Source organism: Musca domestica, unplaced genomic scaffold, assembly GCF_030504385.1.
Source record: "Musca domestica strain aabys unplaced genomic scaffold, Musca_domestica.polishedcontigs.V.1.1 1, whole genome shotgun sequence".
Taxonomy (NCBI): domain Eukaryota; kingdom Metazoa; phylum Arthropoda; class Insecta; order Diptera; family Muscidae; genus Musca; species Musca domestica.
The window spans coordinates 5,001,185-5,027,801 of record NW_026712114.1 but is presented as its reverse complement, the minus strand read 5'-3'; the positions used below and the strand labels follow the sequence as shown (position 1 = coordinate 5,027,801).

Here is a 26,617-nt window from a genome sequence, read left to right as displayed (position 1 = left end):
GATGTACGAAGGTGGTTTTAGAAATATGAACAAAATGCAGTTCGGTACTATTTTTGAATAATAGTAAATGGTGCTATTTTTGAACAATTTGGTTTAAGGTGAAGGCATGAAGCCGAAATTTTGTAATTGTTTTATGTGAAAAGAGGTGGTTTTGGGGACGTGTACTATAATTGTACTAAATAGTACTAAATTTGGTACAATTGTGCATTGGGTGAAGATATAGTGGTATAAATCTGAAGTTTGGAATCAGAGTTTCTGTTCAAGTGTAGCCTGGACATATGGAGGTGATTTCGGAAATGTGTACTATAATTGTACGAAAAGTATTAAATGGTACCACATTTGTTATTGGAAGATACAATTTTGATATTTTGAATAGCGATAGTATCTGTGCTTGGGATTTGCCGGTGGTTTGGAATTGTGTACTATAATTGTACGAAAAGTACTGAATGGTACTATATTTGGTATTGGGTGAATGAAAAGGGTTAAAAACCTAAAATTTGATATGGAGGTATCTGTTTGTATCTGGAATTCAGATATGCAGGTGGTACTATAATTGTGTACTATAAATGTACGAAAAGTACCAAAATTGGTATTGGGTGAAGGGATATGACTGGAATCCTCAAATTTTATATAAGGGATCTGTTGGTATCTGGAATTGAGATATGGAGATGGTTTTGGAAACATATACTATAATTGTACGAAAAGTTCTGGATTTGGCATTGGGTGAAGAAATAAAGCTGAAGTTCTGAAATTTGATATTGAGATCTCTGTTGGCATCTGGTGGTGGTTTTGAAAATGTGACTATAATTATACGAAAAGTACTAAATGGTACTAAATTTGTTATTAGATAAAGTGATAGGGCTGGAATCCTCAAATTTGATATTAAGGTCTCTGTTGATATCTGGAGATGGTTTTGAAAATGTGTTGTATATTTGTACGAAAAAGTACTAAATCAACTTAATTTGGTATTGGAAAATCTCCAAAATTCATATTGAGGACTTTGTTGGTATCTGGAATTAAGTTATGGAGGTGGTTTTGGATGGGGATGTGTACTATAATTTTACCAAAATCACTAAGTGGTACTAAATTGGATATTGGGTGAAGAAATGGAGCTGAGATCCTGAAACTCGACAATACGATCACTGCTGGTATCTTTGGTTTATATTTGGAAATGGGTTTGGAAATGTGTACCAAAATTCTTCGAAAAGTACTAAATAGTACTATATTTGGTACAAGTTGGTACTGAGTGAATTATTAGAGAGAAATCCTGATATTAAGGTCACTGTTGGTATCTAAGTTTGAGATTTGGATGCTGGTTTGGAAATGTGTACTATAAATGTTCGGAAAGTACTAAGTTGTACTAAAGTTTAAAGGGATAGGGTTGGAATCTCTAAATTTGATATTGAGATATGGAGGTGTGCTTTGGTTAGTCGAAAAGTACTAAATAGTACCATCTTTGGTACATGTTGGTACTAAGTGAAGGAATAGAGAGATATTAAGGTCACTGTTGAGATTTGGAGGCGGGTTTGGAAGTGTGAACAATAATTGTTCGAAAAGTACTAAGTATTACTAAAGTTGTTATCGGGCTAGAATACCGAAATTTGATATTGAGCCCTATGTTGGTATTTGGAATTGAGATATGGAGGTGCTTGCGGAGACGTGTGATATAATTGTGCAAAAAACTCTAACATGAACTGTTGCAAAAGAATCTAAAATTTTAAGGTGGACTCTCCGCTGAAGAAGTAGAGGGCACTTGCTTGTTTTTATACCCTCCACCATACTATGGAGGGTATATTAATTTTGTCATTCCGTTTGTAACTCCTCGAAATACTCATGTCAGACCCAACAAAGTATATATATTCTTGATCAGCGTAAAATTCTAAGACGATTTAGCCATGTCTGTCTGTGTGTCTGTCTGTCCGTCTGTCTGTCTGTGTGTCTGTCTGTTGTAATCACGCTATCTTTCGAACAAATTGAGATAGAAGGCTAAATTTTTGCACACATGTATATTTTGCCAGTAGGCAGGTTAAGTTCGTAAATGGGCCATATAGGTCCAAGTTTTCATATAGCCCCCATATAACGGTACCTCCCGATATTCGGTATTTTGATGATTTTAGCGACATTATTCACTGGAATTGTTTCAAATTTGGTATTTGAAGTTCGTAATGGATACTACATCCTAAGTTAAAAAATGAGCCATGTAGATCCACGTCTTCATATAGCCCCCATATAACGGTACCTCCCGATATTCGATATTTTGATGATTTTAGCGACATTATTTAACGGAATCGTTCCAAATTTGGTATTTGAAGTTCGTAATGGATACTGAAGCATTAAACAGAAAATGGTTCATGTAGCCTCCATATAACGGTACCTCCCGATATTCGATATTTTGATGATTTTAGCGACATTATTTAACGAAATCGTTCCAAATTTGGTATTTGAAGTTCGTAATGGATACTTAAGCCCGTTCCAGAAAATTGTCTGTGCAGGTCTACGACTTCGTATAGCCCCCATATAACGGTACCCCCTATATTCGGTATTTTGATGATTTTAGCTACATTATAAACAGATTTTTCTTCAAGTTCCGCATTTAAATTTTGTAATAACTTATGACAAAAGTTGCCTATGCAGGTTCACGTCGTCGTATAGGCATTCGGTATTTTTAAGATTTTAACGGAAGTTTTAACACATTTTCCTTTTTTTTTTTTGGAAATTGCCAAATTTGTACCGAAAGGTGGAGGGTATTAAAAGTTCGGCCCGCCCGAACTTACAGATTTTTTTCTTGTTTTAGCTAATAGAACTCCCTATTGGCCTTTGAAAAAATATGGAAACAATTTTTTATGTGTTTTGTGGTTGGAAGGTTTCTAGAGGTCATTTGCAGCATTTTTTTTTTCATTTATTTTTAAGATTTCGATTTGTTTTATTTTTCGATTCTTTCCCTTTTATCCTATTTGTATGCAGAAGTAAATGTTAATCAATATCGAATGTTGCAACAAGTGGTTGTTTACAACCGGAAAGCAAAATAAGCCGTTGTCAACAATTTTTGTTGATTTAAGAATTTTTTTTCTTATTTGAAATTTAATGCAATAATCACGTTTTTTGGATAACAAAAAAAAAAAACAACAGGAGACCAAAAAAATCTCTTGGTATTTGAGTTATTGTTAACAAAAATATTTATATTTGATTTAAATCTGATACCATTTTCAGATTTTATGTTTGTTTTGAATCATTTTGGAATTCTTTTTTCAGGCTAAATAAATATTCCTACCCCTCCATATTTCCCTTTGCCCAATATCCCATATCCATGTTTGAAATCTCTGAACAAACCTACCTCAAAAAAAAACTACCTCTTCTACTCTTCTTATCATTGATTCCAGTCGGTGAAAAAAAAATCTAAAACCTTTTCATACAAAATCAAATCAAATTTCCGCATGGTCTCGAAATTTTCGGTTTATCGTCTGGCCTGCCGTCAGTTTGCTCGGTCGACTTCTTCACAAATACCCTTCTCCTCCACGTGTGTTCTTGTGTCTGGAGGTTCTTATCAGATGGCGGTATTGCCTTTCAATATTGTGACACACAAAACTCAAATGTTCATATGTAGAAATGTAGGTATGTAATCGGGTTTAAGTTATGTGCAAGATATATTTGTGATATGATTTTGAAAATTCAGTTCCTTGTAAATACAAAAAAATACGAATGGGGAAAGAGGAGTAGCAAAAAATTATGGCTTCTTGTTCTGGAATAAATTTCCATAAAAAAGGGCAAAACTAAATAAAAAAATATTAATTATTTGCAGCTATTGGCACCTCGAATATGTAACGCTTTCCCAAAATTTTAGGAATTTTTAGGAAAATCAAAAAAAAAAATAGGGAGAAATCCAGCAGATCATGAAAGTAGAGCTAACAATGGCTCGTGAGCTGAACATTGTGAACAAAGTACAGTTCGCATTTATTCCCCGATCCAGATGAAATTTTGCACAAATCATTTATTTGGCCCAACGACGAACCCTATTGAAATTGGAGATAATCGGTAAAAATTTAGATATAGCTCCCATATATATCTTCGTCCGATTTGCCTTTTATTGTGCACCAAACGTGTAATATCCGGCCGAATAGTATGGAATTTTGCACATACAACCAAATTAGGCCTGGAAATAAGTATGGCAAATTTAATCGAAATCGGTTCACCTATAGCTATAGCTCCCATATATATTGTTTATCTGATTTGTTATTTTAGTCCTCCGCTGCCGTAATATGCACTCTGTAACAACAATATTCGGGGAAATTTAGCAAATACAGCTCAGAAATACATTTGCTAAAATTTATGGAGATCGGCTCAGATTTGGATATAGCTTCCATATATAACTTCGTCCGATTTACCTTTTGTTGTGCACCAAACATCTAATATTTGTCCTAATGGGATGGAATTTGGCACTTACGACCGAATTGAGTCTAGAAGCTAGTATGTCAAATTTGGTGAAGATATGTTCAGATATAGCTATATCTCCCCTGTATATTGTTCATCCGATTTGTTATATTTGTTACCCACAGCCGTAATATGCACTCCATAACAGCGATATTCAGGGAAATATATCAAATACAGCTCAGAAATATATTTGCTAAATTTTTTCGAGATCGGTTCAGATTCGGATATAGCTTCCATATATAACTTCGTCCGATTTACTTTTCATTGTCCACCAAACGTCTAATATTTGTCCAAATGGTATGGAATTTGGCACATACGACCGAATTGAGTCTAAAAGCTAGGATGCCAAATTTGGTGAAGATCGGTTCAGATATAGCTATACCTCCCCTGTATATTGTTCATCCGATTTTTTATATTTGTTATCCACAGCCGTAATATGTACTCCGTAACAACGATATTCAGGGAAATATATCAAATACAGCTCAGAAATATATTTGCTAAATTTTTTCGAGATCGGTTCAGATTCGGATATAGCTCCCATATAACTTCGTCCGATTTACCTTTAATTGTGCACCAAACGTCTAATATTTGTCCAAATGGGTTGGAATTTGGCACTTACGACCGAATTGAGTCTAGAAGCTAGTACGTCAAATGATCATGAAATGGTGAAGATCAGTTCAGATATTGTATATTGTTCATCCGATTTGTTATTTTTGTCCTCCGCAGCCGTAATATGCACTCTGTAACAACGATATTCAGGGGAAATATATCAAATGCAGCTCAGAAATATCTTTGCAAAATTTTATCAAGATCGGTTCAGATTCGGATATAGCTTCCATATATATCTTTATCCGATTTCAAATTAATTGTGCACCATATGGGCAATATAAGTCCGAATTTAAAAGATACAAATGCTTCGGCATACTTAGTCCTTTGAACTTTAAATTATAGTTCTAATCATAGCGTGTATGATTGAATTCTTCCACAAAAATTTTAAATTGTTATGCGGAGCTCTACTAAATTAGCAAAGTGGTATAGGGTATCATACAGTCGGCCCCGCCCGACTTAAGGGCTTTCTTTACTGTTTTTTTTTTTTTGTTATTCTTGTTCTTGTTGTTATTGTTATTCACTCAACTTACCGTTGTTTATAGCCATAATACCAATGTGTCGTCTCCTTCAGTATCACCACGGCATCACCAACATCCAAACTGAGGCGATGCGGTTTATCGTCTTGATCGAAATTGCATTTAGCTGGAAAGAAAGTGAAAAGAAATGGATACACAAATTAGACAATCACATTTTACTGTAGTTGTTGTTTTTTTAATTGATTTGAAATCTGAAAGTATGTTCGCGGAGGATAATTTGATGATGATAATTACTTTCACTGGAGCAATTTAAGAGCCGAGAGCTGATTTAATTAAATCAAACAACCGAATCCGGTGGCGAACTATTTGGAACTATTATTTGCTTGTGCGGTTTAAATAACAAGTGCCCCGTCAAAATAACAAATGCAAAAAAAAAAAAAAACAAAACAAATACAAAAACAAAAACAAAAAATAAAAAAGAAAAAGGCAACAAATTAGTTACGAAAAAAAAATTTTTTTTTTGCAAAACAAACAAAAAATAGAAGACTGACCAAAAAAAAAAAATTTTAAAAAAAATATTTTTTCAAGGACCAACAGAAGTGTAGATTTAAAAAAAATATTTTTTCCAGAAGCAACAGAAACGTGGATTTTCAAAGAATATTTTTTCAAGGACCAAGGGAATCGTGGATTTTTAAAGAATATTTTTTCAAGGACCAACAGAAACGTGGATTTTCAAAGAATATTTTTTCAAGGACCAACAGAAACGTGGATTTTCAAAGAATATTTTTTCAAGGACCAACAGAAACGTGGATTTTGAAAGAATATTTTTTTCAAGGACCAACAGAAACGTGTATTTTCAAAGAATATTTTTTCAAGGACCAACAGAAACGTGGATTTTGAAAGAATATTTTTTTCAAGGACCAACAGAAACGTGGATTTTCAAAGAATATTTTTTCAAGGACCAACAGAAACGTGGATTTTGAAAGAATATTTTTTCAAGGACCAACAGAAACGTGGATTTTGAAAGAATATTTTTTTCAAGGACCAACAGAAACGTGGATTTTCAAAGAATATTTTTTCAAGGACCAACAGAAACGTGGATTTTGAAAGAATATTTTTTTCAAGGACCAACAGAAACGTGGATTTTGAAAGAATATTTTTTTCAAGGACCAACAGAAACGTGGATTTTCAAAGAATATTTTTTCAAGGACCAACAGAAACGTGGATTTTGAAAGAATATTTTTTTCAAGGACCAACAGAAACGTGGATTTTCAAAGAATATTTTTTCAAGGACCAACAGAAACGTGGATTTTTAAAGAATATTTTTTTCAAGGACCAACAGAAACGTGGATTTTCAAAGAATATTTTTTCAAGGACCAACAGAAACGTGGATTTTTAAAGAATATTTTTTTCAAGGACCAACAGAAACGTGGATTTTCAAAGAATATTTTTTCAAGGACCAACAGAAACGTGGATTTTTAAAGAACATTTTTTTCAAGGACCAACAGAAACGTGGATTTTCAAAGAATATTTTTTCAAGGACCAACAGAAACGTGGATTTTTAAAGAATATTTTTTCAAGGACCAACAGAAACGTGGATTTTTAAAGAATATTTTTTTAAGGACCAACAGAAATGTAGATTTAAAAAAAAAATATTTTTTCCAGAAGAAACAGAAACGTGGATTTTTAAAGAATATTTTTTCAAGGACCAAGGGAAACGTGGATTTTTAAAAAATATTTTTTTAAGGACCAACAGAAATGTAGACTTAAAAAAAATATTTTTCAAGGACCAACATAAACGTGGTTTTTTAAAGAATATTTTTTCAAGGACCAACAGAAACGTGGATTTTTAAAAAATATTTTTTTAAGGACCAACAGAAATGTAGACTTAAAAAAAATATTTTTCAAGGACCAACATTAACGTGGTTTTTTAAAGAATATTTTTTCAAGGACCAACAGAAACGTGGATTTTTAAAGAATATTTTTTTCAAGGACCAAGGAAAACGTGGATTTTTAAAAAATATTTTTTCAAGGACCAACAGAAACGTGGATTTTCAAAGAATATTTTTTCAAGGACCAAGGGAAACGTGGATTTTTAAAAAATATTTTTTCAAGGACCAACATAAACGTGGTTTTTTAAAGAATATTTTTTCAAGGACCAACAGAAACGTGGATTTTTAAAAAATATTTTTTTAAGGACCAACAGAAATGTAGACTTAAAAAAAATATTTTTTTAAGGACCAACAGAAATGTAGACTTAAAAAAAATATTTTTCAAGGACCAACATTAACATGGTTTTTTAAAGAATATTTTTTCAAGGACCAACAGAAACGTGGATTTTTAAAAAATATTTTTTCAAGGACCAACAGAAACGTGGATTTTCAAAGAATATTTTTTCAAGGACCAAGGGAAACGTGGATTTTTAAAAAATATTTTTTCAAGGACCAACAGAAACGTGGATTTTCAAAGAATATTTTTTCAAGGACCAAGGGAAACGTGGATTTTTAAAGAATATTTTTTCAAGGACCAAGGGAAACGTGGATTTTTAAAGAATATTTTTGAGAATATTTTTTCAAAGACGAACAGAACAATGATTTTAATTTTTTTCAAATTCCGTCCGAGCAATAAACGTAATTTTTTATTCATTTTTTCAAGGTCTATCAAGGATTATATCCACGGTTTTCAGAATATTTTTCCAGGTTTCCAAGACTATAATTAAGGATTTTTTATTCATGGCAATAATGGCTTTTTCAAAATACAAGCAAAGTTTTTTCAGAATACACCAAGGCAATAATTGTAAAGTATAAAAGAAAGGTTTTCACTTCCATAATCGTAGATTTTAAAATATTTTTTCCAGTTCCATCAATGCTATTATAATTGGACTTTCCATCAATAATTATAGTTTCGTAATTTTTATAAATTTTTTAGAACGGTTCCGAGGAATAATCGTACATTTCTTAAGGAATATTTTTCAAGCCCCATCTAGCCATAAGTATTTAAAAATGTTAATTTCTTTAAAGAAAATTCCAAAACACATTCCGTCTAAAAACGTGGTGTATTTAAATAATATTTGTATACCCTTCGCCATATGGCTACAGAGGGTGTATATCATCTGATACAAGCAAAACGTACCTCATCGAAATAACTGTTTTAGCCCTGGGTCTCTTTGGACCAAATCCATTTCATGGCATTTGGAGTCGATCTAGGGATGTTCGTCGATCCCTCTGTCTGTCTGGCTCTCGATTTGGTCCAAACTTGATACATAGTAATATTATTAGCAAGCATATATTGAATTAGGAGAGGGGTAATATCGGTCCACTTCTTCCTCCCTCGCAAAAAATCAAAAGGATTATCCAATTCTGTGCAAACTTTGCAAATCACAAAATTTGTATCAATACTAGTTCAGGTGCGAAAATGGACAATGTCGGCTCACTTCATCAAGTACCTCCCCAACAATATGAAATAACAGTCCGATTATTATCGAATTTCGGATAATTTAATATTTGTACGAATATCTGGTGTGATGGAACCACTCCCTCCTTCTGGCTCCTCTCCCACCAAGGATCAGATTTTTGAATAATGACAAAGCTCATAAACCAAGAAATGATCATCCGATTCTCTTAAGAGTCGGCACTTCCCAATATTTCTATCAACAAGACCTGGTGTAAAGATAGAAGATATCGGACCACTCCTTCTGTTACCTCCCCCCCACAAAGAGTCAACATTTTGAATAATTTTAACTCTTATTAAATGTGATCCGATTGTCTTCAAATTTCGTAAATCTCAATATTTCATCCAATACAAGATCGATCCACTCCTTTTGAGATTTCCCCACAAAAGGGTCAAAATTTTGAACTTTCATAAAATGCGAAATGAGCACCTGATCCTTTCACACATCTAAATATTTATACTAACACATGGACAGGTGTGAAGTAGAATATATTGGACCAGGAATTGGAAAAAAAAAACTTTTTTATTTCACAACAAGTAAAGAAAGTCCACAGTAGGCAGGGTCCACGTTTTCACATAGCCCCCATATAACGGTACCTCCCTATATTCGGTATTTTGATGATTTTAGTGACATTTTTTAACGGAATTGTTACAAATTTGGTATTTGGAGTTCGTAGTGGATACTACAGCCTAAGACAGTAAATTGTCTATGCAGGTCCACGTTTTCGTATAGCCCCCATATGACGGTACCTCCCGATATTCGGTATTTTGATGATTTCAGCGACATTCTTTACCGGAATTGTTTCAAATTTGGTATTTGAAGTTCGTAGTGGATACTACAGCCTATGACAGAAAATTGTCTGTGCAGGTCCACGTCTTCGTATAGCCCTCATATAACGGTTTCTCCCAAAATTCGGTATTTTTGAAGTTTAACAGAATTTTTTAAGGATTTAAATTTTTGAAAATTTCCAAATTTGTTCCAAATGGTAGAGGGTATTCAAAGTTAGGCTCGGCCAAACTTACTGCTTTTTAATTTGTTTTTTTTTAATAATTTTCGGTTTTATCAGTTCTTTCTTTTCCCCTCTAGAAAATATTTTCCCCAGAGTTAGAAAATGTCACGCCTTCTCTAACCCTTTCTTAGGTATTTGCATTGTCATTTCCTCTCCACCATTCAATTGATGATCTTTGGATATTAAATTAACCTTGTTTCGTTCGGCGTTGTGTTTTTGCAGTTTTGCTCTGACCCTTGTAACACACATTTGATTTCCGTTAATAGTTCAGTTTTGCGTTTTTTTTTTTTTTTTTGCTTTTGGACTTTGTTGTTACAAATTTACGCTCGCCTCGAATCGAGTCGGTGGTGGTCATTTATCATTCCGACATTTATTGGAAACATTTTCATTAAGAGCCGAGCAGAATAGAATAGTATGGAGAATGGGGTTCAGGGTAATGTTCAGTGCCCATAGCCATGGTTTCAAAGCAAACATTGTTATTTCGGATCTTTCTCCCCAATTCTCTTCCCTTTCTTTACGTATGTACGCGCACACACACACGGCCAAACAAACATTCAGTGAAAATTAGAATTTCCGACAGTTTGACAAACCACACAAAAAAAAAAAAAAAAAACCAAGTCACAGAGCAATGGAGGCACGTTCGTTTACGTACCTCTGTGTGTTCGTCAGATGATACTCATTGTCATCATCAGATTCATCTGCGCTACTGTCACATTCGCCAATTTTCTCGTTTTTTTGTGAAAAAATTAACACCTCGTAAAAATAGTTTTTTTTTTTGTGGATAGTCATGTTTATTATTTTTAAGAAATTATCTTTTTGAAAAAAAGAAAAAAAAAACAAGTTAAACAGCAGTAAGTTCGGCCGGGCCGAACTTTGAATACCCTCCACCATTTGGTACAAATTTGGCAATTTTCAAAAAATTAAAATCCATTAAAATTTCTGTTAAAATCTTAAAAATACCGAATGTAGCCGCATATTAGGCTCTATACGATGACGTGGACCTGCATAGGCAATTTTTGTCATAAGCCCGCACAGACAATTTTCTGTCATTGGCTGTAATATCCATTACGAACTTCAAATACCTAATTTGAAACAATTCCGCTAAATAATGTCGCTAAAATCATCAAAATACCGAATATCGGGGGGTACCGTTATATGGGGGCTGTACGAAGACGTGGACCTTCACAGACAATTTTCAGTCATAGGCTGTAGTATCCATTACGAACTTCAAATACGAAATTTGAAACAATTCCGTTAAATACTGTCGCTAAAATCATCAAAATACCGCATATCGGGAGGTACCGTTATATGGGGCCTATACGAAGATGTGGACCTACATGGTCCATTTTCTGTTTTAGGCTGTAGTATCCATTAAGAACTTCGAATACCAAATTTGAAATAGTTCCGGTAAATAATGCCGCTAAAATCATCAAAATACCGAAAATCGGGAGGTACCATCATGTGGGGGCTATACGAAGATGTGGATCTACATGACTCATTTTCAATGCCAAGAGTCCTGCAGATATAATACACATTTGAGTAATTTTTTATCAACTTACTACATCATTTCGTTCGCAAGCTAGAGTGATTTCCACAGACGGACGGACATTTTTAAACCGACATAGAATTTTATGTGGAGGTTTATTGTGGGGTCTACAATGTATATTCCGAGATGTTACAAACGGCAAGACAAACTGAATATACCCTCCATACTAAGGTGGAGGTTATAAAAACACACAAAAATTATAATTGTCGGATGTTGGTTTTTTTTCTCTGAGCGTTTGGCTGGCTGGGATTTCAGCTGACGAATGGCATAATTTGTTTTAGATTTGTTGCGAGAGATAACAAGATTTGCGTTATGAGTTTATTGTTGTTGTTGTTGTTCTTCAGAGATTTGATTAGTTTAGCTTTGTGAGTCCATTCCCCTCGATTCGGTTCTAAGCTGAAACTTAAACAATGGAGCTTAGCCGGCCATCTGTCCGTCTGTCAATTATTTTTAATGGCTATGACTGACACTCACTTTAACCAGTCACCGTTTGTTGCGGTCTCCGTTTTTTTTGGTTTGGTTTTGTTTTGTTTTGTCATCTAAACAATAATTGTTTTGTTTTGATTTTGCATAGAAAATATGAAAAACGAGACCTATGGATTTCAACGAGGTTGGTATGAAAATGAGGGGGAAAATATTAAAAATTTCCAATTCACGATTATTACTTTAAGCCTTGGAAAGCCTCCTTTTAGCATTGCGATAGTAAAAAAGAGGAGAATTTTCTAACTCTGGGGAAAGTATTTTCTATAGAAGAAAAGAAAAACAATACCTCTTTAGCCCTGATAAACTTTGAAAAATTATAAAGAAATTTCACGATTCTAGCCTCTTGATCTCCAACTTGAATTTTTTTTCTTAACCCATTTCGCTCCTTTTTTTGATTTTTCCGAACAGTTCAAAAAAAACCACGTCCGAGAATATTAGTCGGTTTTGCCGACAGATGTATACCCTCGGTCAATGTTCGATTATTTAATTATACTTTGACTCCTGTGTCGATTATTCAAATTGTTGACCCTCTATGGAGTAGGTTCCGAGGGGGGAATAAGCCAATATTGTCCATTTTGTATCGGACCTAAATAAATATGTTATAAATATTGCGACGTGCCAGGTTTGGACTATATTGGTTACTTCCTTCACTTTATACGAGGTATGTGATAATTTTTAGAAATGTTTAAAAGTGTGCCGGAGGTACCACCGTTTAGTCGACCGAAGTATTTCACATTTTCACACTTCATCTAATACCGAAAAAATTATTTATGTGAGCCAAATTACAAAAAAATCGAACATTTATCTCCAATTTTATGTGAAATCATAAATTCCGATGAATTCCATATTCATCTCAGGTATCGGGTTGAGAGAAATATTTCGATATAGTATGTTGTAAAGGTTTCGCAGGTTATGACAGATAAAAGTATTGAAATTGTGACCCTTTGTGGGTGGGATACCAGAAGGAGTTGGTAGATATACAGGGTGAGATGAAAAACAACCGCAACCAAGACAAACGCCATAATTTTTACATTTTTTTTTAAATTTTATTGAATGAAAGCAAAAAATGTCGGAAATAGCATCAAATTTTAGAATAAGTTTAGATTTGTTCGAATTGGTCACCTTTGGCACGAATTATGGCCTTCAAACGGCCAATGAAACCGTCACACGCTGCCCAAATTGTTGCTCTGCGGTGTTTTGGCCCATTCCCGGCGAAACGCTTGCTTTAGGTGACCGACACTTTGGTATACTTTTAGTGCCAACCTTGCTTTCCAAAATACTCCAGCCAAAATAGTCCAACGGATTGGTATCCGGAGATTTTGGTGGCCAATTGTGCGCTGGAAATGAAGCGAGGAACCTCATTTTGTAACTATTTTTGGGTGGCGCGTGCTGAGAGCAATGGTGCTAATGGTCCTGTTGGAATGTCCAAGGTCTGCAGCCAAAATGTTTGTATGCCCAAGACTTTAATACACCCTCCAGAATATTTTTGCGATAATATTCGGCACTTATTCTAATGCCACGGTCGATTAATTCGAGCGGAGAGCGATCTTCGGCTGTTATGGCGACCAACACCCTCACCATGGCCGGCGCTTGAGTTCTGGTGGCCAACCGAAGGTGCACATTTTCAGCTGACTTCAGCTGTTTACCAACTTTTGGACAACGAATGTTTTCTCATTCGGCAGTTTACCACTCACCACTTTCGGCCAAGTGAAGCAACTCTTTAGCTCTTTTGGGTCTATTTTCTGTTTGTGGCGGTGTAAGTTCTTGAACTTTTTGAAATTTCAATGGCTTTACCCTGAGTTCATTTTTCAATATTTGCCGAATGGAATATTGCGATAGGTTTAGCTCACGAGCCATTTATAGGACACTGCGATGCGGATTTCGATCAAGTCGTTTCTTTACTTTTCGAACCATTTCTGCTGATTTCGCTGTTTTCTTCCGTCCACTTCCTTGACGGCAGACTACGTTTTTTCGAAATCTTGAACCAGAAGGTACGGTCCGATCTCTAGTAACTTTATGACACATCTTGTGTTGATTGAAATATTGAGATGTACTAGGTCTGAATGGAATCTGATGTTAATTTCGCGTTTTATGAGCTTCATGGACATTCAAAATCTGAACACTTTATGGGGGAGGTACCATAAGGAGTAAACCAATATATTCCATCTTCATATCAGATCTTTAGTTGGTGGATATAATGGAATGCGCGAAATATTAAGAGAACCGGATGCTTATTTCGGATTTTATAATCGTTTTGGTTATTCAAAACTATGATCCTTTGTGGGGGAGATACCAGAAGAAATGGTCCGATCTCTACCATCACTATAACATTCCTTGGGTTTATAGAAATATCGGGATGTGCCACGTCTGAATGGAATCGGATGTTAATTTCACGTTTTATGAGCTTCATGGATATTCAAAATTTTGACCCTTGGTGGGGGAGCTACCAGAAGGGGTGGACCGATATATCCCATTTTCACACCAGACCTTGGGTTAATATAAATATTGTGATGTGTGTAATCTAAAGACATTCAGGTACTTACATCACATTTTATAAGAGTTATAATTATTCAAAATTTTGACCCTTTGAGGGGTAGGAACATTATAAAGTGGACCGATATCGTCCATTTTCGCACCTGACCTCGCACTGATAATAAAATTGGAATTTGCAAAGTTTTAGAAAAATCGTATTATCGTTTCACTTTCTGTGCAGAAAATATATATTTTTTAAAATTTCGAATTTTTGTGGGGGAGGTACCAGAAGGAGTGGACCGATATTTCCCATCTTCAAACTTGATCTAAGTTTGATAATAATATTACGATGTACCAAGTTTAGACCAAATCGGATACTCCCATCAAGAGTTACCGTGCTCACCATCCAGATAGACAGACGGTCGGACATCGCTAGATCGACTCCTAATGTCCTGAAACGGATTTGGTGCAAAGAGACCTAGCGTCTAAACCCGTTATTTCGATGAGGCCTCTTACCCTCTCTAGCCATATGGCTAAGGGTATAATGAACTGCTTGAACAAATATTTCCTTACAAGGCATTTCATTTCAAACATTTCCTAGATCGACCTAAACTCGATATTTAAAAGACAGAAAATTCATAAATTCAATAACAAATTCCAATTTTCCTTCCCCTTGCCACAATCACACACCCCCCACCAACCCGCATGGCTAAGTAACTCATAATCTTCGCACAAATTATGAATTTATAATTCTTTTGAAAAGAAAAAAACTATTGAATTTTATTGCAAATCACACGCCAAGATGGCACACCTCAATGATAGCGGCAATAAAAGACGAAAACAAGAAAGAAAACAAAAAGCAACAACAAAACGAAGAATATTTGCGATTCGGCATGTGGCAAGCAAGCAGGCTGGGCAGCAAACAACATTGACTTCCGAGATGTTTTTTTTTTTTTTTTTTTTTTTTTTGCGCAAATACACACAGGCCAACGACCGATTAAATTAGCGGGCGGACAGACAGACGGTCGGACGGACGAACACAACATCAATTCTTTGTAATTTTTGTGAATTTGTAAATTTTTGTTGTTTCTTTTCTGGGTTTTCGCTGTAAGAAATGACGAAATGGGAAATTTCAGTCAGCCAATTGCGGATTGTTGCCTTGTGGAGGTCGTTTGGCAAAAGACCGGAGACCACTCTTGCCTCCACTCGATGACAACGATTTATGCTGAGAAGGGGAAAGATGTGCCACGACAGTAGATATGTGATAATGCATTGATGTGTGTCTCGTATCTTCTTCCACGAGATGCAGCATCAGCTTGAGATGCTCTTTGCACCACCCCAATCGCACACACATCTATACATACATAGATACATATCTTATGTGTGTGTGTCACAATTCTCAGTATGTGGGGCTGAAAGATGATTTTCAAAGTGGGGATTTTGTTGCTATTGTTGTTTTTGTCATTTGGGTTTTATTTATTTCGTTGTGTCACAATTGGTGTTGATATATTTAATAAGACCCAGCAGAGCAACGCAGCTAAGCGATATGGAGTGGTGGGCATGTGTGAGTGTGTGTAGACAATTTTGGATTTATGAGTGTCATATTTATCTTTAATCTGCTATACATATTCGAATTATAACGGCATTTTTAGGGACAGTGATCGGGGTGAGGTTTAATTGCAAAGTTCGAGGATAACGTATCCACGCCTGTGGATAATGTATCCACGACTGTGGATAATGTATCCACGCCTGAGAATAACTTATCCACGCCTGAGAATAACTTATCCACGCCTATGGATAATTTATCCACGCCTATGGATAATTTATCCACGCCTATGGATAATGTATCCACGCCTGTGGATAATGTATCCACGGCTATGGATAATGTATCCACGCCTGTGGATAATGTATCCACGGCTATGGATAATGTATCCACGCCTGTGGATAATGTATCCACGCCTGTGGATAATGTATCCACGCCTGTGGATAATGTATCCACGCCTGTGGATAATGTATCCACGCCTGTGGATAATGTATCCACGCCTGTGGATAATGTATCCACGCCTGTGGATAAGGTATCCACGCCTGTGGATAAGGTATCCACGCCTGTGGATAAGGTATCCACGCCTGTGGATAAGGTATCCACGCCTGTGGATAAGGTATCCACGCCTGTGGATAAGGTATCCACGCCTGTGGATAAGGTATCCACGCCTGTGGATAAGGTATCCACGCCTGTGGATAAGGTATCCACGCCTGTGGATAAGGTATCCACGCCTGTGGATAAGGTATCCACGCCTGTGGATAAGGTATCCACGCCTGTGGATAAGGTATTCACGCCTGTGGATAAGGTATCCACGCCTGTGGATAAGGTATCCACGCCTGTGGATAAGGTATCCACGCCTGTGGATAAGGTATCCACGCCTGTGGATAAGGTATCCACGCCTGTGGATAAGGTATCCACGCCTGTGGATAAGGTATCCACGCCTGTGGATAAGGTATCCACGCCTGTGGATAAGGTATCCACGCCTGTGGATAAGGTATCCACGCCTGTGGATAAGGTATCCGCACCTGTGGATAAGGTATCCACGCCTGTGGATAAGGTATCCGCACCTGTGGATAATGTATATCAGTGGATAATGTAACCACGCCTGTGGATAATGTATCCACGCCTGTGAATATTGTATCCACGCCTGTGGATAATGTATCCAATCCGGCGGACAATTTATTTATTTCTCCCCCTTCTCGCCACTGTCACTTATGTTTCGTCTCAAATCCACAAAAAGTCCCGCTTCACATTCATTCTTGAAACTCCCCCCAAAAAGACGAATGGCCACAGACCAGATGAGCGAATGCCCTCAGCTGGCAGTCAGCAGTCAGTCGTTCGCAACACAATGGTCGTGGTGGTGGCATACATAAAATGTGACAGAGAAAGCTAAAAAGCTTTCATGTAAGAACTATGCATTCATGCACTCCCTCTCTCCCCCCAGTAGGGAGCTGCATAATTTCTTGTAGGTCTTCGTCTGTTCAAAAAACCAAAAAGGAAAGAAAAAAATTTGTCGTAGTTTTGAAGCGGATGTTTCATTAAAATGAATTTTTACAACAACAGCAACAATAACATTACAGACAAAAAAAAATATGTAAAACTACATTGGAACTTTTCGTGTTCAAGCCGGGTGAGCATTCAGTTATTTAGTTTACTTCTGGATTGCATATGAAAATGCATGCATACATACAAAGAAGCCCAGGCCCAATGCTCTTCATAGTCCGCAGGCGAACAGCAAACGTCTTGAGGAAGTCTGCCAAGATAAAGTCTTTGGAAAAAAAACACAAAACAATTTTTTTGTGCTGTGTTGTGTTTATGCCAACATTTGTTAAGCTTTTTCTTATAATTATATTTTTTTTTTCATTTAAACAAAATGCAGCACACATATGTTTACATATGAGTATGTATGTTTGTTTTGAAATAAATATTGAAATGTGTTGATTTATGTATGCATTTTGTTCTCAATTTTTTATAAAGAATACGATTATTAAATAGCAGTCGAATGGATAACACGGAATTGCTTAGGAGAAGGGGAGAGTAGCTGAAGAGTTGGAAATGATAAAAATGAAAAGGCAAAGGGAGATATGTTGACTTTCGAACTTCTGCAATCTGGTGGCTCAAACTGAGAATTTTCACATTTTTCTTTTTTTGAAAAATGAAAAAAAAATGGAATTCCAAAATTGAAAAGCCAAGCAGTCTTTTCATCGTTTCATGGCAAACCAACATTTAATTTAAATTGTGGCGCCCAATTTTTTTACAATTATGTGTAGAGCAAAAATAAAACAAACGTGACGTTTTCAACGTTTTCAACGAATGATCTTGATATTATGCGGAAGACAATCTATCAAACTTAGTTTTTTTATTAAGTAATGCGGAAATTTTTAAAATTTCCGTGGATTTTTTATATGATATTTTTTCAAGACCCACATACAACGTGGAACTTTTTTCAAGACCCTTACGAACGTGGATTTTTTAAATAATTTTTTCAAGACCCTTAACAAACCCTTAACAAGCGTTGATTTTTTAAATAATTTTTTTTCATGACCCTTACCAAACGTGGATTTTTTAAATAATTTTTTTTTCAAGACCCTTACAAACGTAGATTTTTTAAATAATTTTTTTCAAGACGCACATATAACGAGAATTTTTTAAATATTTTTTTCATGACCCACATATAACGTGTATTTTTTAAATAATTTTTTTCTAGACCCACATATCACGTGGATTTTTTAAATAATTTTTTTCTAGACCCACATATCACGTGGATTTTTGTAAACAATTTTTTTCTAGACCCACATATAACGTGGATTTTTTAAATAATTTTTTTCTAGACCCACATATCACGTGGATTTTTGTAAATAATTTTTTTCAAGATCCACATATCACGTGTATTTTTGTAAATAATTTTTTTCAAGACCCACATATAACGTGGATTTTTTAAATAATTTTTTTCAAGACCCACATATAACGTGGATTTTTTAAATTAATTTTTTTCAAGACCACCTACAAACGTGGATTTTTTAAAATAATTCTTTCCAAGACCCTTAACAAACGTGGATTTTTTAAATAATTTTTTTCAAGACCCACATATAACGTGGATTATTTTAAATAATTTTTTTCAAGACCCACATATAACGTGGATTTTAAAAATAATTTTTTTCCAGACCCTTAACAAACGTGGATTTTTTAAATAATTTTTTTCAAGACCCCTTACAAAACGTGGATTTTTTTAAATAATTTTTTTCAAGACCCCTCACAAAACGTGGATTTTTTTAAATAATTTTTTTCAAGACCCCTTACAAAACGTGGATTTTTTTAAATAATTTTTTTCAAGACCCCTAACAAAACGTGGATTTTTTTAAATAATTTTTTTCAAGACCCCTTACAAAACGTGGATTTTTTAAATATTTTTTTTCGAGACCCACATATAACCTGGATTTTTAAATAATTTTTTTCGAGACCCACATATAACCTGGATTTTTTAAATAATTTTTTTCGAGACCCACAAATAACCTGGATTTTTTAAATAATTTTTTTCGAGACCCACATATAACCTGGATTTTTTAAATAATTTTTTTCTAGACCCTTTACAAACGTGGATTTTTAAATAATTTTTTTTCAAGACCCTTCACAAACGTGGATTTTTTTTAATATTTTTTTCAAGACCCTTTAAAAACGTGATTTTTTTTTAATATTTTTTCAAGACCTTTACAAACTTGAATTTTTGAAATAATAATTTTCAAGACCCTTCACAAACTTGGTTTTTCTAAAATAATTTTTTATCAAGACCCAAATTTTCCACTTCTTTTGGGGGAAATATATTAAATCGCTAACATTGGCCGATATTACCACTGATTAGCTTATTGTTTAATTGGTTAGAAGCTTCTTTCTTTCTTGTTTTTGTTGTTTATATTTATGTTTTGTTTATATTTCTTAGAATAAATTACTTATACTTTTGTATGGATTTTAACTAATGTGTGTATGTGTGTCAGCGCGTGTAGATGTGGGTGACTGCTGCCTGAGGAAATACTCTGATGCGTGATGAATCACTGGATTGAATAATGAAAACAAAAACAAAAAAATAAACAAACAAACTGAACAGAACAGTCATACATACAAAACCTCACCAACCAACACCTAACCTCCCCCCATCTTCCTGAAGACATCCAGAAAAGATGGAAATTTAATTGAGTTAGGCAGCCGGTGGATAGAATTGATAAGGGGTGCTTTGCTGATTTGAGATCCACTTCCCCTTTACTTTAATGCCAAAAATACGCCTTACAATGAACTTCTGAAGGCATTAGAGCGCCCCCCGAGAGGGAAGGTGGAGAAAGGGTGTGGTGATTTAACTGAGTGTTGGCACGTTCTTCCCATGACGTTGCCAGCTATCAATTCTTTAATTTTCCATAGACATTTATTACTCTACCCTTCAATCATTTATACTCGAAGTTTATTTTGTTTTCATTTGCAAAACCGGCACGTTTTCTTTGGCTCCGGAGGCGGGGGCCATTCAGGTGTAAGTGAACCCCAGCAGGCGGTGGGAGGGTACATGTAAAATACTTATCTGAAGCTATTGGGTGTTCTATTGTTAGATGAACATAATTAGTTTTTTTTTCTTTTGGTAATTATAATAAAACAAAACTTCTTTTGTGTAGATATGTATGTATGTGAATTGGTTGATGGGTGGGTGTGATGGATGAATAGAACAAAAAATCGCTGACTGGGCAATTCATGCCGGGCATTTTAATGATATTTTTGTTTGTTTTTGATTTGTGTTCAAGCATTCCATGAATGGCATAGCCTAATTATTTTACTATCGGAAACAGAATTTCAATGGGAGGAAAAATTTAAAAAGTAGGTCGTAAGTTCTTGGATAAAACAATTTACAGAAAAACTAATTAAAAATTGAAAAATTCAACAAATTTGCAGCTTTGGGTATTGAAAAAAATTATAATAAAAATCCACGTTTGTAAAGGGAATTGAAAAAAATTATAATAAAAATCCACGTTTGTAAAGGGTATTGAAAAAAAATTATTTTAAAAATCCACGTTTGTAAAGGGTATTGAAGAAAATTATTTTAAAAATCCACGTTTGTAAAGGGTATTGAAAAAAATTATTTTAAAAATCCACGTTTGTAAAGGGTATTGAAAAAAAAATATTTTAAAAATCAACGTTTGTAAAGGGTATTGAAAAAAATTATTTTAAAAATCCACGTTTGTAAAGGGTATTGAAAAAAATTATTTTAAAAATCCACGTTTGTAAAGGGTATTGAAAAAAAATTATTTTAAAAATCCACGTTTGTAAAGGGTGTTGAAAAAAATTATTTTAAAAATCCACGTTTGTAAAGGGTATTGAAAAAAAATATTTTAAAAATCTACGTTTGTAAAGGGTCTTGAAAAAATTATTTTAAAAATCCATGGTTTTTAATTCCCACAAATGTAAAAATAATATCAACAAACAATAACCATAAATACATTTCTCTCAGGCTGACATGTGGCGCGCGCAAAGCCTCACTTGCCTTGCTTGTCTATCACAGAGTTTGGTCAAGTCGAGGTTGTGGAGAGATTCGTCATCATATTCACTCACATCAAACAATCTCAAGTTAAGTTGGGCGAATCGCGAGTCGTCTGCCTTCTATATGTGTTGTTTTTATAATACAGCGGATTTATATATTATCCAATCAAAACCGCAGTAACCGTTTGTCTGTCCGTCTGTCTCACCCATCAATCACTTCAGCTTTATTGTATGATGTAAATAAAAATTCAAAAGTAAATATTTACACATACATGCTTATATAAATATTTGCATGGATGTGTGTCTACGTGTGTACTTAGGGATAATTGGCGAGAGCTAATATTAGATAAGGTGGCAAAGAATATGGGAATATGGGCCTCAGGAAGAAGGCGGTGAAGGGTCCCAATGTGGGACAATAAAAAAATCTGTACCAGAGAAGTAAATAAGGGGGTGGGGCACAAGGGGAATGCGACGAAAGGCTTCGATGTGGGACCAGAGAAAATCTGTATGACCGCTTGGTTCCATAAAAATGGAAAAAATATTAAAAAAAATTTAAAATATTATCCAATTACCCATAAAACAAGGCATCGGTGTATCTGCCGCCATAGAAAACCACAAATAAATTTCGCGCAGAAATACGCTTACTTTGCAATTATAAATCTTTCACTTGTCTGAAGCAGAAAAAAAACTAAATCAGTGACATTTATCTGCACTGCTGTGGTTGTTGTTGTTGCTGGTGGTGGTACTACAACTCTGTTTGATGTCTGTTTTGGCATTCTTTCCCGCAACATGATGTATCTGTCATGAGGCGAATCGAACAAATCTTGCAGTGAATGGTGCTGGCATGACGTTGAGGTATCGCTTGGTTGTCGCTCAGTTGCTTTAGTTTATTGATAGACAATGTGAGGAAGAGGCGAAGAAGCTTTATTGGGAAAGTAATCGCAATCAACACTTTCTCATAATTAAAACAATTTCATATCCCCCAGCGGTATATAAAAATACACACGTATAGACTTATGTATGTATGAGTATGTGTGCGTTTAATATAGTTAGCCAAGTAAATCCAAAACAAATGGAAAAGGCAAATAACATAAATTCAATACGTAATGCGGGCAGAATAGATTGGCCATAGAGTTGCCAACAGTATTAAATATTTTTCCCAGGGCCCATGATAAATGTAGATTTTTTAAATAATTTTTTTCAGAACCTATTACAAACGTGGATTTTTTAAATAATTTTTTTCAGGACCTATTACAAACGTTGATTTTTTAAATAATTTTTTTTCAGGAGCTATTACAAACGTGGATTTTTTAAATAATTTTTTTTCAGGACCTATTACAAACGTGGATTTTTTAAATAATTTTTTTTCAGGACCTATTACAAACGTGGATTTTTTAAAATAATTTTTTTTCAGGACCTATTACAAACGTGGATTTTTTAAATAATTTTTTTCAGACCTATTTTTAACGTGGATTTTTTAAATAAATTTTTCAGTACCTATTTCAAACGTGGATTTTTTAAATACATTTTTTCAGGACCTATTACAAACGTGGATTTTTTAAATAATTTTTTCAGGACCTATTACAAACGAGGATTTTTTAAATAAATTTTTTCAGGACCTATTACAAACGTGGACTTTTTAAATTATTTTTTTCAGGACCTATTACAAACGTGGATTTTTTAAATAATTTTTTTTCAGGACCTATTACAAACGTGGATTTTTTAAATAATTTTTTTCAGGACCTATTACAAACGTGGATTTTTTAAATTATTTTTTTCAGGACCTATTACAAACGTGGATTTTTTAAATAATTTTTTTTTCAGGAGCTATTAAAAACGTGGATTTTTTAAATAATTTTTTTTCAAGAGCTATTACAAACGTGGATTTTTTAAAAAATTTTTTTCAGGACCTATTACAAACGTGGATTTTTTAAATAATTTTTTTCAGGACCTATTACAAACGTGGATTTTTTAAATAATTTTTTTCAGGACCTATTACAAACGTGGATTTTTTAAATAATTTTTTTCAGGACCTATTACAAACGTGGATTTTTTAAATAATTTTTTTCAGGACCTATTACAAACGTGGATTTTTTAAATAATTTTTTTCAGGACCTATTACAAAAGTGGATTTTTTAAATAATTTTTTTCAGGACCTATTACAAACGTGGATTTTTTAAATAATTTTTTTCAGGACCTATTACAAACGTGGATTTTTTAAATAATTTTTTTCGAGACCCTTTACAAACGTGGATTTTTTACAGTAATTTTTTTCAGGACCTATTACAAACGTGGATTTTTTAAATAATTTTTTTCAGGACCTATTACAAACGTGGATTTTTTAAATAATTTTTTTCAGGACCTATTACAAACGTGGATTTTTTAAATAATTTTTTTCAGGACCTACTACAAACGTGGATTTTTTAAATAATTTTTTTCAGGACCTATTACAAACGTGGATTTTTTAAATAATTTTTTTCGAGACCCTTTACAAACGTGGATTTTTTAAATAATTTTTTTCAGGACCTATTACAAACGTGGATTTTTTAAATAATTTTTTTCAGGACCTATTACAAACGTGGATTTTTTAAATAATTTTTTTCAGGACCTATTACAAACGTGGATTTTTTAAATAATTTTTTTCAGGACCTACTACAAACGTGGATTTTTTAAATAATTTTTTTCAGGACCTATTACAAACGTGGATTTTTTAAATAATTTTTTTCGAGACCCTTTACAAACGTGGATTTTTTAAATAATTTTTTTCAGGACCTATTACAAACGTGGATTTTTTAAATAATTTTTTTCAGGACCTATTACAAACGTGGATTTTTTAAATAATTTTTTTCAGGACCTATTACAAACGTGGATTTTTTAAATAATTTTTTTCAGGACCTATTACAAACGTGGATTTTTTAAATAATTTTTTTCAGGACCTACTACAAACGTGGATTTTTTAAATAATTTTTTTCAGGACCTATTACAAACGTGGATTTTTTAAATAATTTTTTTCAGGACCTATTACAAACGTGGATTTTTTAAATAATTTTTTTCAGGACCTACTACAAACGTGGATTTTTTAAATAATTTTTTTCAGGACGTGGATTTTTTAAATAATTTTTTTCAGGACCTATTACAAACGTGGATTTTTTAAAATAATTTTTTTTCAGGACCTATTACAAACGTGGATTTTTTAAATAATTTTTTTCAGACCTATTTTTAACGTGGATTTTTTAAATAAATTTTTCAGTACCTATTTCAAACGTGGATTTTTTAAATACATTTTTTCAGGACCTATTACAAACGTGGATTTTTTAAATAATTTTTTCAGGACCTATTACAAACGAGGATTTTTTAAATAAATTTTTTCAGGACCTATTACAAACGTGGACTTTTTAAATTATTTTTTTCAGGACCTATTACAAACGTGGATTTTTTAAATAATTTTTTTTCAGGACCTATTACAAACGTGGATTTTTTAAATAATTTTTTTCAGGACCTATTACAAACGTGGATTTTTTAAATTATTTTTTTCAGGACCTATTACAAACGTGGATTTTTTAAATAATTTTTTTTTCAGGAGCTATTAAAAACGTGGATTTTTTAAATAATTTTTTTTCAAGAGCTATTACAAACGTGGATTTTTTAAAAAATTTTTTTCAGGACCTATTACAAACGTGGATTTTTTAAATAATTTTTTTCAGGACCTATTACAAACGTGGATTTTTTAAATAATTTTTTTCAGGACCTATTACAAACGTGGATTTTTTAAATAATTTTTTTCAGGACCTATTACAAACGTGGATTTTTTAAATAATTTTTTTCAGGACCTATTACAAACGTGGATTTTTTAAATAATTTTTTTCAGGACCTATTACAAAAGTGGATTTTTTAAATAATTTTTTTCAGGACCTATTACAAACGTGGATTTTTTAAATAATTTTTTTCAGGACCTATTACAAACGTGGATTTTTTAAATAATTTTTTTCGAGACCCTTTACAAACGTGGATTTTTTACAGTAATTTTTTTCAGGACCTATTACAAACGTGGATTTTTTAAATAATTTTTTCAGGACCTATTACAAACGTGGATTTTTTAAATAATTTTTTTCAGGACCTATTACAAACGTGGATTTTTTAAATAATTTTTTTCAGGACCTACTACAAACGTGGATTTTTTAAATAATTTTTTTCAGGACCTATTACAAACGTGGATTTTTTAAATAATTTTTTTCGAGACCCTTTACAAACGTGGATTTTTTAAATAATTTTTTTCAGGACCTATTACAAACGTGGATTTTTTAAATAATTTTTTTCAGGACCTATTACAAACGTGGATTTTTTAAATAATTTTTTTCAGGACCTATTACAAACGTGGATTTTTTAAATAATTTTTTTCAGGACCTACTACAAACGTGGATTTTTTAAATAATTTTTTTCAGGACCTATTACAAACGTGGATTTTTTAAATAATTTTTTTCGAGACCCTTTACAAACGTGGATTTTTTAAATAATTTTTTTCAGGACCTATTACAAACGTGGATTTTTTAAATAATTTTTTTCAGGACCTATTACAAACGTGGATTTTTTAAATAATTTTTTTCAGGACCTATTACAAACGTGGATTTTTTAAATAATTTTTTTCAGGACCTATTACAAACGTGGATTTTTTAAATAATTTTTTTCAGGACCTACTACAAACGTGGATTTTTTAAATAATTTTTTTCAGGACCTATTACAAACGTGGATTTTTTAAATAATTTTTTTCAGGACCTATTACAAACGTGGATTTTTTAAATAATTTTTTTCAGGACCTACTACAAACGTGGATTTTTTAAATAATTTTTTTCAGGACGTGGATTTTTTAAATAATTTTTTTCAGGACCCATTACAAACGTGGATTTTTTAAATAATTTTTTTCAGGACCTACTACAAACGTGGATTTTTTAAATAATTTTTTTCAGGACGTGGATTTTTTAAATAATTTTTTTCAGGACCCATTACAAACGTGGATTTTTTAAATAATTTTTTTTAGGACCTATTACAAACGTGGATTTTTTAAATAATTTTTTAGGACCTATTACAA

At 33.4% G+C, this 26,617-nt stretch overlaps 1 protein-coding gene across 2 annotated transcripts in view; it reads right to left on the bottom strand.

Moving 5' to 3' along the window:
- Positions 1–26,617, bottom strand: part of LOC101891400 (dedicator of cytokinesis protein 1) — a 128,196-nt gene that overhangs the window by 48,801 nt on the left and 52,778 nt on the right. For both annotated transcript variants that reach the window (XM_059118056.1, XM_059118058.1), the window contains exon 2: positions 5,568–5,679. In XM_059118056.1, the coding sequence (XP_058974039.1) occupies positions 5,568–5,679 (112 nt within the window). The remainder of the gene's footprint in view (positions 1–5,567; positions 5,680–26,617) is intronic.